Below are 15,258 nucleotides of genomic sequence, written 5' to 3'. Positions count from 1 at the left end.
ATTACAAACAAACCCAGAGACAAATAAAATTTCAGTTTCATATCATCATCATATCATCAACATATCATATCATATACCACCAGCATCACCATCACCATTATGTTACCATGCAGCAGATTTTACTTTACACTCTGAAAACTCTGGAAAATGGGTGAAAAAATTATAAGTATATAATATAAATTTAGTTTATTTTGTACACTACTAGTATAAATAAAGTAATGTTCCAGTAACATAATATAAAAAATATTTTTGAATTGTTAATAAATGACAAATGTCTTGATTACAAGAAAGCGATTTTTTCCATTAAAATGCAGCACCTGAACTGAATATAGTTAATTCTGTTTTCTTTTTTTGAATCATTAAATGAGAACTACAATAATTATAGTATAAGTTTAATAGTAATTACACGATATACAACTTTAAATATACAAATATACTTAAAAAAATATTTACTAACGTAGGATATGATACAGAATTACACAAGTAATTATATATATATAAATATAAAATAATAATAATAAATATATGCAGATATAATTTCATACATTAAAATTTATAATATTATGTAACAAGGAGTAAAATATGTAATATATATATATTTATATAAGCTGTCTAATATATTACTTTTGTAGTTGGAATACATAGCAGAACTTTGGTCTTATCATATTGTTGATGAGAAAAAACATATTACATCCAAATAAATGTACATAATAAATAATTGAACAACAAAGCTATCAATTAACTGAAACTGAAATATAATCTTGTGAAGTTATTCACAAGAACACGCACACACTCACACAAACCTACATGCACACCTTAAAAAAATTTCACAGGTACAAGAACTGTGATTTACAAATCACTGTTACACAAATAAAAAAAAAGATAAAAAATCAATTATCAATTTTTCTTACAACAAAAACATATCTACAAATCTATCTTTAATATAAAATATTAAACATTTTTTTTTTACAATTATTTAATATCTGTATACGTATTATACAAATGAAATATTATATATGTTGAAATTTTACTAAGTAAATATCACTCATACAATGTTAATATACTTTATCTAAAAATATATTAATGGAATAATATTTATAAACAAAAATAAATAAAACATTTATTTACCTAATTTAAAAAAAAAAATGTATGATGGAAATTAACAAAAACAATATCTTAACATACTGAAAACCATTTTTGTAGAAAATTTAAATAAGAGGATAGAAAATAAAATAAAATTTCATATTAGATAACATAACTATTAAAAATTTAGTCACTGTTGGAGTGTTCTTTAATGGGCATAAAAATGTTATATTTTTATTATTAATGCCTGTCTAGAATACAGAAATAGTCAAATGGTAACATACACCTCAAAAAGATGACATTATGCTTACATATCCAAGACAATAACTTAACAATGAACAGAAACAGAAACGATTTAGTTCTTTTTGCTCAGTTAAGTGATGAAAGAAATATGGAAACAATGCAAACAAAAATAAAACAACAGAAAAAATATATTTTCATAAATTATAACATTAAATAATTTGGTGAGATAGAATCTTTAAACTTGGAATTTTAAAACTAACTCTTTAGTTGTGAAAGAACTTTGGCTGTAAAAAAACAAAATCTTGGATTTTAAATAACAATAGCAAATATATTACTAAGATATGATGAGTTGAGCATCCTTGTTTCTTACAATTTCATTAAGTTAATAAAATTAAATTTAGTTTTTACTTGAAAAGCTCATAAAAAGAAGTCAGAAGTTGAAATGTTTTTTAATAAATATGATGATTATATTTGAAACTTATTTCACTTTTTCAGCAAGAGATTCTTTAGTAGAACTCATAAAGATTAATAGAGAATATATAAGTACTGACAGTGGTAGTAAAGAAAGTAAATATAGCTGATACAGCTCATCGAACAAAAATTTACAACCTTTAAAAATAATAAATATCTTCCAACAAACAAACATCTACAACATATTAAAGATTAATTAAATTAATGAATTTGTGGAAAAAATAAAACAAAGAAAATAATTATTTTATATGTTACCTTTTTTTTATATAGTCTTTTACTTTTATTTAAACTAATTCATTTAATCTTTTAAAAATAAAATTTCTAAATAAAGCCAAAAATACATAATATATAAAACAAACCACTGCATTCATTTGCACAGCCAGATTAGAGCATATAAAAATGCCACTTTGTGGTGAGCATAAATCTAATGACAGAAGTATATTTATTTCTTTAATGCTTTACAGAAGGAATGTTATAACTGAAAAATAATAATATAATGCGACTACAAATCTAACATTACAATTTAGTGTACAATTTTCAGTGAAATCAAACTTAACTGTGCTAACAGAACTCAAGTAAAATACAAATGTTGAATAAATTTCTACGGGCAAGAACCGTTCCTCAATTTTGTTAAGTAAGGAATAAAGAAAGTTATAAATTTTTCTTTTTAAATTTGAGCTGTGCGGTTTCATACCGCTTTATCGTTCTTTCTGGCACAGCCTATTCAGACTTATTCTCACAAGTAGCAATTTTATTATCTTAAAATAACAATCACAAACAATTAACATTTAATTATATTTATTTTCATTTAAGTGACTCATTAATTTTATTAAAAAATAATTAAAAATCCATAACACAAATATACTCCTGCAAGTAACAGATAAGACAGCAAGCAGTTGTTACAAATGTATCTGCAGCTGATTACATGTAATTAAGCATGACAGATTTAAATCTGTCATTCAGCACACCTCATGCGCTAGTTTCCTGTTCGCACCAGCCTTCACTATCATATTCACTTTCTGAGGCAGAATCTGAATCTGAGAACTCAACAGCCACTCTCCTAGCCAGAATAGATGCCACATCATGGAATGCATTCTGCCTTTCCCCTTCTTTCTGTTCTATTTTTTCTACTTTTCTCAATTTTATGCCTGAAAAAAGGGAGGTGTAATTATTAATTAGCAAAAAAGCCTATGTTTCAGCATAATTTCCAGACTTAAAGGAAACGAGGATTCGAAATAAGGAAAGGTACTTACTTCAAATGCAAACAGCATGGTACCATGCACAGTATAAGATGATTAATCTGAATTTAAATTATTTGAATGTTATGAATTAGATGGATATTAAACCCAATTGTGGATGCAAAATAACTGGGTGGTAAATAGAAATCATAATTGTTCCCTTTGTATGCTATACTAGGAGGAGGACACTTTTCATTTTACAACAAAGAGGCCAAGCTTAAAGGATGAGAAAAACTGTTCAAAGTGAGCAAAAGACAAGAACTTGTTAATATTCTGAATGGAAAAAATTGGCACTGGCTGGCATCCTTTGGTAGAATTGCATGGGAGCATAGATGGAACCAAGTCCAGAAGTTTGATTACTGAAATGAAATTTGGATTTGTCAAATATTAAAATCTCAGTTAAAATCTGTGGTTTTTTGAGAAGTATATTATGAATAAAATTTTTATTTAAAAATACTGCCTCCAGTTAATTTTTTTTAGAAAAAGAAGTCAGTCATGTATTCTTATGGTATACTTAATATAAAAAGTATTAACGTTTATGGATTTTATTTTATTTTATTTTGAGCATAATATTATACAATATTGCAGATATTATTATTATGAAAGAATCTTTTGGTTATTATTACTTGTACAACATAAGATAAAAAGGGAAAAAACCACCAAATTTGTAGTTATTTGACTCTTTAAAGGGGGGCTGTTTTAAGCCTGCATTACTTATGGGCACTTCAAATTTCTGTCTTTGTGTTCATGTTGCAAGAATAAAGGGTAAATATAATGAATTGAAATTCATACTAATTAATTAATTAATTAATTAACATTCATACCAAATTTTTTGATAATTGGATTAATATTTTTAGATTTGCTTGTATTTTAATAATTTTAAACCAATTATGTAAAAATGAAAAAAAAAAAAGTATAAAAACCTTTAAAACTAGATTTTTCAGACTGTCAAAACTGAAGCATACATAAATGTGTAGTAGAAATATATTATGTAATTAAACTATTATTGTTAATATAAAGTAAAGAAGTTTTGCTGCCTTTAATCAATTTTTGTCATTTTTTTTATGCTGTCATGTTTATTCTAGCAAAATCACTGAACTCAGCTGTATCTTTAATAAAATCCACCCTGGTGATACAATTCGATATTTTCAGCTGGTTTGCCCTGAAAACTATATCATTTAAAGCTGTCATATTATGTTAGATACAAGAATCATTGGTGATAAATATATTGGCCATTTCTTCAATTTTTAAGGTATTTCCCACATGAAATCATAAGACACCTTAGTAAAAAAAATTAGGGTATTAAGGGTTGCTTGATTACAAACTGGAAGACAAGAAAACTTGAATGAGAACAGCATTGACAGTTCATGATATTTATTAATATGAGAACAGTATATTTCTAAATTATACGTTAAGAGGCAATTCATACCTTTTTTTGGTTATTTTTTCTGAGTCAGACACCAATAGTTTACTCAGGTGTTGTAATCAGAAGGCACTAGTCTCAAAATTCTGCATTTAGTTAATAACCTTCTATGGGTTTGAGGGAAATTTACCAAGCTGATGGAAGGACTTGGCAAAAACCTAGTTTTCTTGGTAAGGATTAAAGGAACAACTAACTGTCTGTTACCGAATAATTCATCCTCAATCTATAAATCCCACCCAATGTTTTATCTTACTCTATTTCCTAGCTTCTGTTAGGCAGAGGAATAGCAGAATAGCTTCATCGAACATTGAAAAAAAAAAAAAACAACAGTATAGAACATAGAAGATAGCATGAATGAAAGGATTTAGATTGAAATAAAGGCAATATGCTCAGCAAAATTCCAGATGATGAAGTCAAATGTTAATATAAAAACACTTTATGTAATATAATCAGTCAGTGACTGATTATATGACCAAAAAATGAATAGATAAATGCAGGGAGGATATCCTTGAACTAATAGTAGAAAAGAGAGATGAAGCAGTGAGTGAACTCAGTAACAAAAATATAGTTCTGAAAAATGAGTTAATCTTAGGCAGTGCAATAATGTAATTAGGTGGTTAATAAGGTCAAGGTTGATGGTCTATATTGAAATAACCAGGTTTAAAGGATTTAGTCCTAGAAGGAAATAGCAATAAACAAGAGATGAAAAAATGTGAAACAAATAACTGTGAATGTAAGATATAAATAAGGGGTTTGTATAAAGCCAAATGACTAAAGAAAAAAAGGTTATAAATAAATTAAGAACGCAAATACTCACCATCACGTATAGCTTTCAGTAAATCACTCCTAGGATCATACTGTGGTACTGCTGTGTTCGCCGATTTAGTTCTTGGCCCTGAGTTTGTGATAACAGTATTTGCTGTGTTGTTAATATTAGATGTATTTTCAACCTGTTTGGATTTAGGAGGTGATGTTGATATAATCTAAAAAAAGGAAAAAAGTACAAGAAACTCAATAAATAAACAGCAGAATTTAATGCTAATATATTGATTTTATAATAATAATAATCATTAGTTTTAAATAATTCTTAAAATTATGAAACATTCCAGCAGATTCATTTATGGTTTTAATTTCCTCCAAGGTGTTTCTGTTCAATTCTTTAATTGTTCTGTTTCTCCAAGAAATTTTGATGTTAAATAATTAAATAATGCATCAAAAAGAAATCCTGTGCCCATTTAAGTATGGAGATCTTAAAAGCCATTTATGTTTAACCAACCACAAAACATTATTTATGAAGCACCCATAAATATTGGTACAAATGTTCTGCACATACTGAAGATCCTAAATTTCATAAATACACAATTTATATTCTAAATTTATTTATTAGTAGCGACAAGAACTTCAATATATCATGATGAAATGTGGCCTTTTGAAATATCTATCTATATTTACATAATCATCAAGGTTATGCATACATACAGTTCGTATATAACACAAAATGAATATAAGCTGATACTATTACCATGGTAGAAATATGATGAATGGTAAATAACGATAACTTGCTCAACATGCACTTCTGGAGCAACAGTTTTCAGAAAGTGATCATATTTCTGTAGTCACTTCTTTAGCAGCCAAGAAAAGTTGCTTTTAAAAAAAATCAGTTTTTTTTCATTCAATGAATAATAAGCAGCAATTTAAAAGAACCATTAACTATGATCGTGATGATGTGTATTTGAAAATGAAAATATGAATGTCCCTCACTTTAGATAACTTCAGCAGATTAATGACTTTGACAATTTTTTTTAGCTATCACACAATATGTTGAAATTTATTACCAAATAATATGAATTTGTTACTTTCAATTATCATATTGTTAAAAATATTATATTAAAATATAGGCAGAGTAATCGTTAACAAATAGTAAATAAATCAGTTTAAAAAGTTATTCTATACTTTATTAAAAAAAAGTAAATAAAATATAACAAAATTATGAAACTGCACAATATTCACAAACAAATTTATGATTTCATCAATGTCCCTGAACAAGATTATAAAACAGTTTATTCTGAAAATATAGCATTACACCCCGTACAAGATGTTTTTATTTAAATCTCCAGATAGATAAATTGTTCATATATGTATTCAGCAGCTTTAGCCATTAGTGCAATGTTTATATATAGAGTTCTAAGTTCTGTAGCATTTATACAGTTAATGCTATGTATACAAAAGCGTATAGAAATACCCAATTTGATGATTTAAAATTAAAAAAATAAAACAGAAAGAGAATATGAAAACTGCTAAAATATACTAAAATATAAATAATTAATTACTTGTTTGACAGGTGATTTAACAATATCTCCATTAACCAGTAGTGGTGATGCTGGCTTTGTAGGACCGTTAACAAGAGGTGGAGGTGGAGGTGGGGGTGGTGGCGGAGGAATATTGTTTATTGGTGATGAAGGGCGAGGAGGTTCTGGAATCGGTGGAGGTGGCGGCAGAGGTTCTGGTGTAACAGAATTGCGAGGAGGAGTGGTCTGGGACGCGGGAGGTGATGTCAGTGGTGGTGGTGGTGTCTCAACAGGAGGAGGGGGTGGAGGAGGAAGAGTTTCTCTACCAGCACTCATACTTCTTCCACGTGTAGGTGTGTTGGTCGCAGATGAAACTGTTGGAGTGCTAGAAAAAAGAAACACAAATAAATTATTACTTGCAACATAAAACAACACTGCTAATGAAAATCCACATGTTATACATTTCAGTGGTAGCTGAACTTCAATGCTGTATGGTTACCACATTAATATTTAATCTAGCATAAAGTACACCTTGAACCTATATATATTGTTGGATAGAGAACACTTCCTTTAATAATTGTGTATAACAAAAAATGGAAATAAAAATAACTCTCAGTTAAATGTAAGCTTCCAATCCCTTCATGTAAATAAATAACAAATTATGTATAATAGTATTTTATATTGTAGGAGGGATTAGGTATTCTAACTATAACAGACACTCAACAACTAGGCTAATTATGCAGCCATTGGCGACAGCAGCAGAAAATATCAGCTTTTTATAAAGAATTTCCATTAAAACAAAAATGATTTTGTTTAAGATGTTGACTGCGTGAAATATGTACCATGAAAAACAGCATGCTGTGATAACATTTTTATTTTCTGAACGTGTAAAACTCGCTGAAATTTATTTGCAGATATTAAAACAAAAACTGTATTAACTGTGCAAATTTATATAAGTGGACTGAACAGTTTAAATCAAGCAACAAGTGTCACAAATTTTCATCTTGGCAGAAACTGGTGGAAAATTTGATTGATACTTCGCAAAATCGCATTAATGATCTTAATTGCAACAGACACATAAAAATTTGGAAAACTGTTTCAATTTTTAGGGCGAGTATTGGCACTTTCCATTTCATTATCCATGATAATGTCAAGGAAGTTCTCAGACAGTCAACTCAAAATCACAAGGACTATACAGAATACTACTATGAAATGCTAAAAAAGTCAAGTAAAACCCGTAACAAGGAGGAAGTGTCTTCATTCTCTCTTCAATAGTAATTCTTCTGCACGATAACAGCTGCCCCCATACTGCTTAAAAGACACAGGAACCTATTCAGAAGTTGGATTGGGAGGTACTTTATCTAACCTACAGTCCTGATCCCACATATCAGAATTTTTTTTCGTTCCTCTCAAAGAAATTTTATGTGGCATCTATTCAGCAACAATAATAAGGTCAAGAATGGTTCAGACATCAACGTGAACAGATCTCTACAACTGAAATAAAAAAGCTGCAGAAAGCTGGTGAAGTGCCTATAGCTAGAGATTATGATGAAAAGTAGTATCATTGTAAATGAATAATAATAATTTTCTAATCATTTGTCCCTTTAATTATTGAACAACCCTTGGACATACAAACTATATCATAAGACGAGCAACCCTACTCGAGGTTCAGTTCTGTACAGCAAACACTCGCCCTACATGATCTCTTGGAAGATTAAGGCATTTTACACAGATGTGATCAGCACATTTAACAATCTATGTTGAGAAGCTTGATTATATGCAAACAGTTTTTCTGTCTTATTTAAATTTTTTAAAATTGTATCCAAAATCTCTGTTTTCCAAATAATTCTCATCGGTCTGAAAGGCCAGAGAAATTCAACAGCTTTTGCTGATCTTATCAATTCAACTGTTCTATCATCCATTCCTTGTGATGTTCCATTTTATGCAGCGCAGAAATCCTCATCGGATGTTTGAGCGTTCATTTCACAATGAGAAAATTGGTGTAAGATGAGCAGATTCTGGTAATTGTAGAGTGGAGCCAATATTTTCTGACCCGCTTTCAACTTGTATTGAGACTGTCATACAGATGTGTACAATACAATCTTCAAGTATCCTACGTTCAGTTAACAGATTGTGAAAGTCGGCTTCATCCAACAAGATGAAGCAATGTGTCATCACACAATAAAAGATTTACTAGCACGCATTTATGCGACTTTTACAGAATGAACTGTCAGCAGAGGGCCTTTGCATTCCTCAGATTTGTCTAGTTGTGATTTTTTCCTTTGACACCTATTTGAAGGATAGCATTTATGAATCAAATCTCCATATTATTAATGACCTGAAGGCAAATATACAAGAAATTGAAAGCATCAACAATGTTTTGTGACAGGTGACTCGATATGTCACTCTAGCACAATAGTGCATCACTTCACAGAGCTCTCACTTTGAAATTCTTTTTGTTAGCTATGGTAAATATTTAAACTTTTGCTAATGCAATTACAGAATTTAGGTTTTCATTTTATTCATAAAATATTACATGTTACAGCTGTTTAGTCTGTAGCAGTTTGGTTTTAAGTTGTTCACGTTGTACTTCTCCAGTTCTTTTATTACAGCTTGTTTATTTACATTATGAACCTTTTCTATTACTGCCAGTAGGCTTACTTTCTACCTTTATCTTGGATTGTTTATCTGCAATATACTGTTCACTGGACAATTGTTCAAAGTATTTGTTACATATCCTCATTGTACTCTGTTCCTTCAATACGAAGTATTTTCAATGAAAATTTTATTTTATTTTATCATTATTATTACTAATTTAACTCATTATCTTATCATCCAGGTGGTTTTCTTTTTTGTACTGTCTGAGCTTTGAGATTCATGTTACCTTACAGTTTTTAACATTTCTTCTGCTGCTTTAGCCCCTTTCTTTAATACAAATTCTTTGTTTTTCTCTCTTAGAACAATGATCATTCAGTACTTTTCATTTTCACCACAGCTATTTTTTCACTGAATCATGATTTTTTTTATGCAGTTCCCTAACAGACTTGTTGTTAAATGGTGGATAGGGGAATGTACTTCAAATATGGTGGATAATGGGTAACAGAAAACAGAAATTCTTGACAAGGATTGACACTAATATTACCTTGAGTTGGATCTCCAAAGGCTATGAGGAAAAATTGTAAGCTTTCTCTAACCACCTGAAGGTGTAATCTTGAATTTCTTGCACAAAGGTGAAGAAGGATGTTTCAATTGCATTAAATTACACTTTAATTTGGAATTGTAGGGTTAATTTCTGGTAAAAACTTAGTCTCCAGTTTAGTTAACATTATAACAAGTCTCTTACTTTGTCAACATATTGAGAGAGATGTTACAAGCATATACCAATTCAATTTAATTTGTGATTCTTGGTCAGTTTGGACACTGTAAACACATTCCAGAAATTTAGAAATAATGTATTATTCAGTTGACTAAACCATACGAACATCCTATTGAAATCGCTCCCTACCGTTACTCGGTTGTCAGCTCATTCTGTCCATCTGATGCACTGCTGGTTCTTCTCAATCTGAAGAACAAAGGTGTACTAGATATCCAGAACCATCCCTCTATTGGAAAATTTACCTTACACTTTTAAAACTAATTAAGAATGAAAAAATATTTTGATAGGGCAGTAGTTTTTCATTATTATATTGATAATGATTTGCTTCATTTTTTGGGGCAACAAACTAATAATCTCTATGCACAGTAGAAACTAAGGCAGTTAAAAACTGCAGAAAAATTATCACTTGGCAGTAGAATGAATAGATGGAAGATAGTCACTACAGCTGAAATAAATAAATTTTTATCTATATTACACATTTCCATCAATTTTTATTGATTATGAGTAATTTTCGTATAAATGATAACAGTACTTTTGTGCCTAAAGGTGAGTCGGGCCATGATCCTTCACATAAGTGCATCCATTACTTGATGCCTAACAGAAAAAATTTCAAAAAGATTACCTTCCTGGAGAAAATTTAACCATAGATGAAGAAATGTATAAATTTTGCGGTAGGCTGTACTTTAAACAGTACATGCCCAAAAAGCCCAGCAAATATGGCATCAAACTGTTTAAGTTATCAGAGTCTATTAGTGGGTTATATTTGTAATTTTATGTGTACAGTAATACCATAGTTGATTTTACTAAAAATCTGCTTGGCTCTTTGGCAAATGGATGCACTTTATGTAAGGTAAGATTTTACACTAGCCTAGCATTAGCCTCAGAGCTAGAAAAGCTAAAAACTGGTTCATTGGGCACAACAATAAAAACCAAAAAGGCATACCACTTGCTGTGAAACAAAACACTAGGCTGCAGTGTGGACAAGTGTTTTGTTGCAAAGACAATATTCTTTTATTATGCTGGAAAGATAAGTGTAATGCGTTCATGATTTCTATGAGAAATAAGGATTATATGCTTACATACAAACACAGGTTTGGAAGAGGAGGTAACCAAACCGGCTTGTGTAATTGCCTACAATAAAAATAAGTTTGGGGTCGATTTATCAGACCAGAGGATGTCATATGGGGCTTACAAACATAGGTCCATCAAGTGGTAGTAGAAACTGGCTTTCCATATGATTCTAATGTCTTTAGTCAATTTTTGCATTTTTTATAACCATATAACAAAGGAAAAACTTAGAACAAGCCAGTTTATAAAGAATTTGTGCTTGGAACTTTGTGTATCTGAAGAAGAACCAAGTTGGCCAAGGCCAAGCACATCTGAAACTCAGCTGAGTAGACTTGCTACAGGAAAACACTTTTAAGAAACAATTTCTATACCTCCACGAAAAAAAAAGATGTCAAAGAATGTGCGAAGTCTGCTCCAAAAAAGGGGGAAAAAGAGTGTGGGAAGGCAACCAAAAAAGATAATCATATCATTGCTGTGAATATAAAATGGTGTTATGCAAAGAGCCTTGTTTCAAACTGAATCATTAAAAAAAAAAGATCTATAATTGTATTTTTGTTTTCCAAACTAAGGTGGGATATTTTAGTGATAGTGTTGTTTTAAAATTAGTGTTAGTGACATAGTAAAGAAAGTGAACCGCATGCCTAATAATTATTTTTTCATAATAAAAACATGCTTCAGAAAATACATTATATCTTTTTATTCATGGTACAGCAATACAGCTACATACTATATATACCATCTTAAACTAGAAGTTGTAAAGATTCGATTCCAGTCATGTAACTACCTATTATATATATTTTTTAGATTTAATTTGACAAAATTTCAAATATTGATAAAAGCAGCTAACATTCTATAAACCAGTTCCTTTTTATGCCCCTGAAACTCTAATTGTTAATACTAATTTAATGTATTTTACTTATTACATAAATTAAGTTTTGCGTATAAAGGAAAAATAAACTGAAGTTTAAGTACAGTACAAATGGCAATGATCATGACATTCATTAGAGCAAGTCTAGGTTTAAAATGTTTGTAAAACAATGAAAATTTCCATAAATTTTAGGGATCATTTCATTCTGTTACTAAAGGGGAAAAGTGAGTGTATTAATCTAGAAAAATATTATTACCAGTGAAGGTAGAAATTTACCTAGTGTTTGAATTGTTGTTGCTTGGAGGTGCAGGAGGAGGTTGAGAAGGTCGCTGTGAAGAAGCACGAGAGCCACGACTAGGAGTGCCATTGGGACTAGTATATGTAACACTTCCTTGCACAGAGTAGCCCTGCTGATTTGAATATATTGCGTCATCGTAACCCAGTGGATAATTCGCTCTGAAATAACCAAATCAACAAAAAAACTAATATCACAACAGTTGAATTCAGTTATAATAATCAGAAACACTGAGGGCAGTTATATAAAGTACTATTATATGTATGTGACATGTTAAGACATACTACTAGAATTCCTAAAACTCTTGACAAATTATAAACTAATACCACAAAATACACTTTTTTTAAAATTCACATAGATGATAGACATAGTGAAATGAGATATAGGAAGGTTTCAGACTGACTGATAGCAATAAGAGGTTTCAAAATCAAAACATGAGCTGAAAAACCTAACTAGGAGCATACATAGACATTGATTACAATTTAGTTCTCATAAACTGAAGAAATAAGTTATGAGTCAGAAATCAGGCTTTGTACATACACAGGGCAAATGTAAATGTAAAGGAAATGTTTAACTAAAGTTTAAACAAACCTAAGAACATGTCTATATAAAAGACCGAGAAGTTCAGATGTAGTATAAAAAAGAGGTAACTAGCAAAATGTTGAAGGAGAAATGTTATGAGGTGTAGAAAATGTAGCTTAAAGAAGTCATTCCATATCACATCACCTAATTTACAAAAAAAAGGTTATATTACCATTTTGTATATTTTTACCATACTTTAAGACTAAAAACATAAAGAAAAAAATGTTTATTCATCACCATGTTGTTTTGATCATGACTGATGGGAATTAGTATTTGCATAGGTTTATGGTAAATGTTATATTATATACTTTGATGACAATTTATTTTTTCCAACTTAAAGAGGATATTTTAAGTTTTCAGGAAACGTATTTGAAGTTACACAGTGATGGAGAACATAGGGAGTACAGCATGTTTACATTCAGCTACCTAGATCAGTAAAATTACTATTGTGTACTCATTAATCTGAAAGGACATATAACTAGAATTCAATTTTCTCAATGTATAAGTTGCCTTTAAATCAATCAAAAAAAATGTTCATGTCTTAACTCCAACCCAGTTACTCAATACCTCAAAGAGGCTTGACTTTCAAAAAAATGGCTGATTCAAGTCAAATAATTTCAAAAGGGAGGTGATAAAATTTAATTTTTTTTTGTGTAAACTCATCTATTGTTTTCTGCTGATTTTTAAGCTCCATTTTGTGTAAAAAAAAAGTAAAATTAAAATAAAAGAAATTTTATTAAATGAAGTGGTACAGAAGAAAATCATTATCATGGAAAATTTTTTTATGCAAAAAATTCTTTTGTGCTATCATCAACAGAGTCAAAAAGCTAACAAAAAAGCCCCTTCTCAGATATTAAAATAATAATATAATAAGGTTAAAACTAAGATGGAAACTAATATAATAATAGGCTTAAAATTACAATAATAAAAGAAATATAACCATTAAGATAAAATACACAACGCGAACAACAAAATAAAATCAAAATTTATGGTTGCTTAACATTAAATTTTATGAAGTATATTGATTCTTCTTAGAAATAACAATACCCAGTCTAGTACATTCTCAGTAATTTGAATTTTCTACGTAAGGCCGAATAACATGTCCAGTTCACAAGGATGTGGTGCACAATCAAGCGGCAGTCGCATCTTATGCACAGTGGTCTGTTTTTCGTTGACATCAAGTGTCTGTGAGTAGTTCTGGCATGTCCTAAGGGTAATCAACTTAGGACCACTTCCTCATGGCGATTTTTTTTACATGAAGAGTGCCATGGTAACACGATATCTTTGATGTGTTGGAGTTTATTATACACTGTAGTAGTTAAGTCACCTTGCTATCTTCTTTGAAGAGTATGTTTAATGGAATTAATCAAATCTGTAGTAGTAGCTCAAGTGGTGAAACATGGTTGGCATCTTTAGCAGCAGAATCTGCATGTTTGTTACACAGGATTCCCACATGGCTAGGGATCCAGCAAAAATTTACTTGTTTTTTTTTTTTTGTTGTTTGTGGGCTAAAAACGCCTGGGTGTTATCATCGCCCGATAGATATTAGTAAAAGGGTAAAATAACTCCGAATAATAAACTATACAAGGTGTAAACGTAATATTAATCATACAATAAAAATGTACTATAACAAGCCAAGAAGGCAAAATAAAACTCAAAATCAATACCATAGACAAAGTTGATAAAATATAAAAGTTAAAATAATAGATTAAAGAAAGTATATAAAACTTGCCCAACTCCGATGGGTTGTGAAAAAAATCCCCTCCCCGGATAGTAAAATTAAATACATAGAACCAAAAACCAAATTGAAAATAAAGGTTAAAATTAAAAAAAAAATAAACTCTCCTTATAGAAAAACATATATGAGCATATTAAATCTCTGCAGTAACCCGGTACTATGCAAAGAGAGAAACACCCGTTCTAAAATCCCGCTATCGCCGCACAAGATATCACGGATGTTTCTGGGTATATTAAACTGACAATGCAAAGCCGCATAACATACGCTGTACACAATGTTTTGACAATTCAACTTAGAGATTGTATTTTGAATTTTGGTAATGTTAGAAATTATGAAAATAAAAATGTCATAAGTTATGTGAACCCACAGAAAACTAGAGAAAACGAACAAATGCAGAAACAAAATATAAAACAGAGAAGAGAAGAAACAAAGTATAAAGAAGAGAACTAGGAAAGAATTTGGTGAGATAAAGATGATTTTGCAGGGAACTGTGTGAATGATAGCATCTTGAATGAATGGTAGCATCTTGGCCTTTCATCCAGAGGTCCTGGGTTGAAGTCCTGTGGTCAGGCATGGCATTTTCAT

General features: G+C 30.1%; 1 protein-coding gene across 4 annotated transcripts in view; it reads right to left on the bottom strand.

Moving 5' to 3' along the window:
• Positions 1–171: 171 nt before the first annotated feature.
• The window catches only part of SCAR (wiskott-Aldrich syndrome protein family member 3 SCAR), a 76,777-nt gene continuing 61,690 nt past the window's right edge, over positions 172–15,258 (bottom strand). For 3 of the 4 annotated variants that reach the window (XM_075377336.1, XM_075377354.1, XM_075377345.1), the window contains exons 7-10: positions 12,335–12,514; positions 6,789–7,131; positions 5,276–5,441; positions 172–2,945 (exon numbers count right to left, since the gene is read on the bottom strand). In XM_075377336.1, coding sequence (XP_075233451.1) covers positions 2,767–2,945; positions 5,276–5,441; positions 6,789–7,131; positions 12,335–12,514 — 868 coding nt within the window. In that variant the 3' untranslated portion in view covers positions 172–2,766. The remainder of the gene's footprint in view (positions 2,946–5,275; positions 5,442–6,788; positions 7,132–12,334; positions 12,515–15,258) is intronic. The other variant, XM_075377362.1, reaches the window with a different exon arrangement.

This window comes from Lycorma delicatula, chromosome 1, assembly GCF_047948215.1.
Source record: "Lycorma delicatula isolate Av1 chromosome 1, ASM4794821v1, whole genome shotgun sequence".
Lineage (NCBI taxonomy): Eukaryota > Metazoa > Arthropoda > Insecta > Hemiptera > Fulgoridae > Lycorma > Lycorma delicatula.
This window is presented reverse-complemented; position numbering and strand designations above follow the sequence as displayed.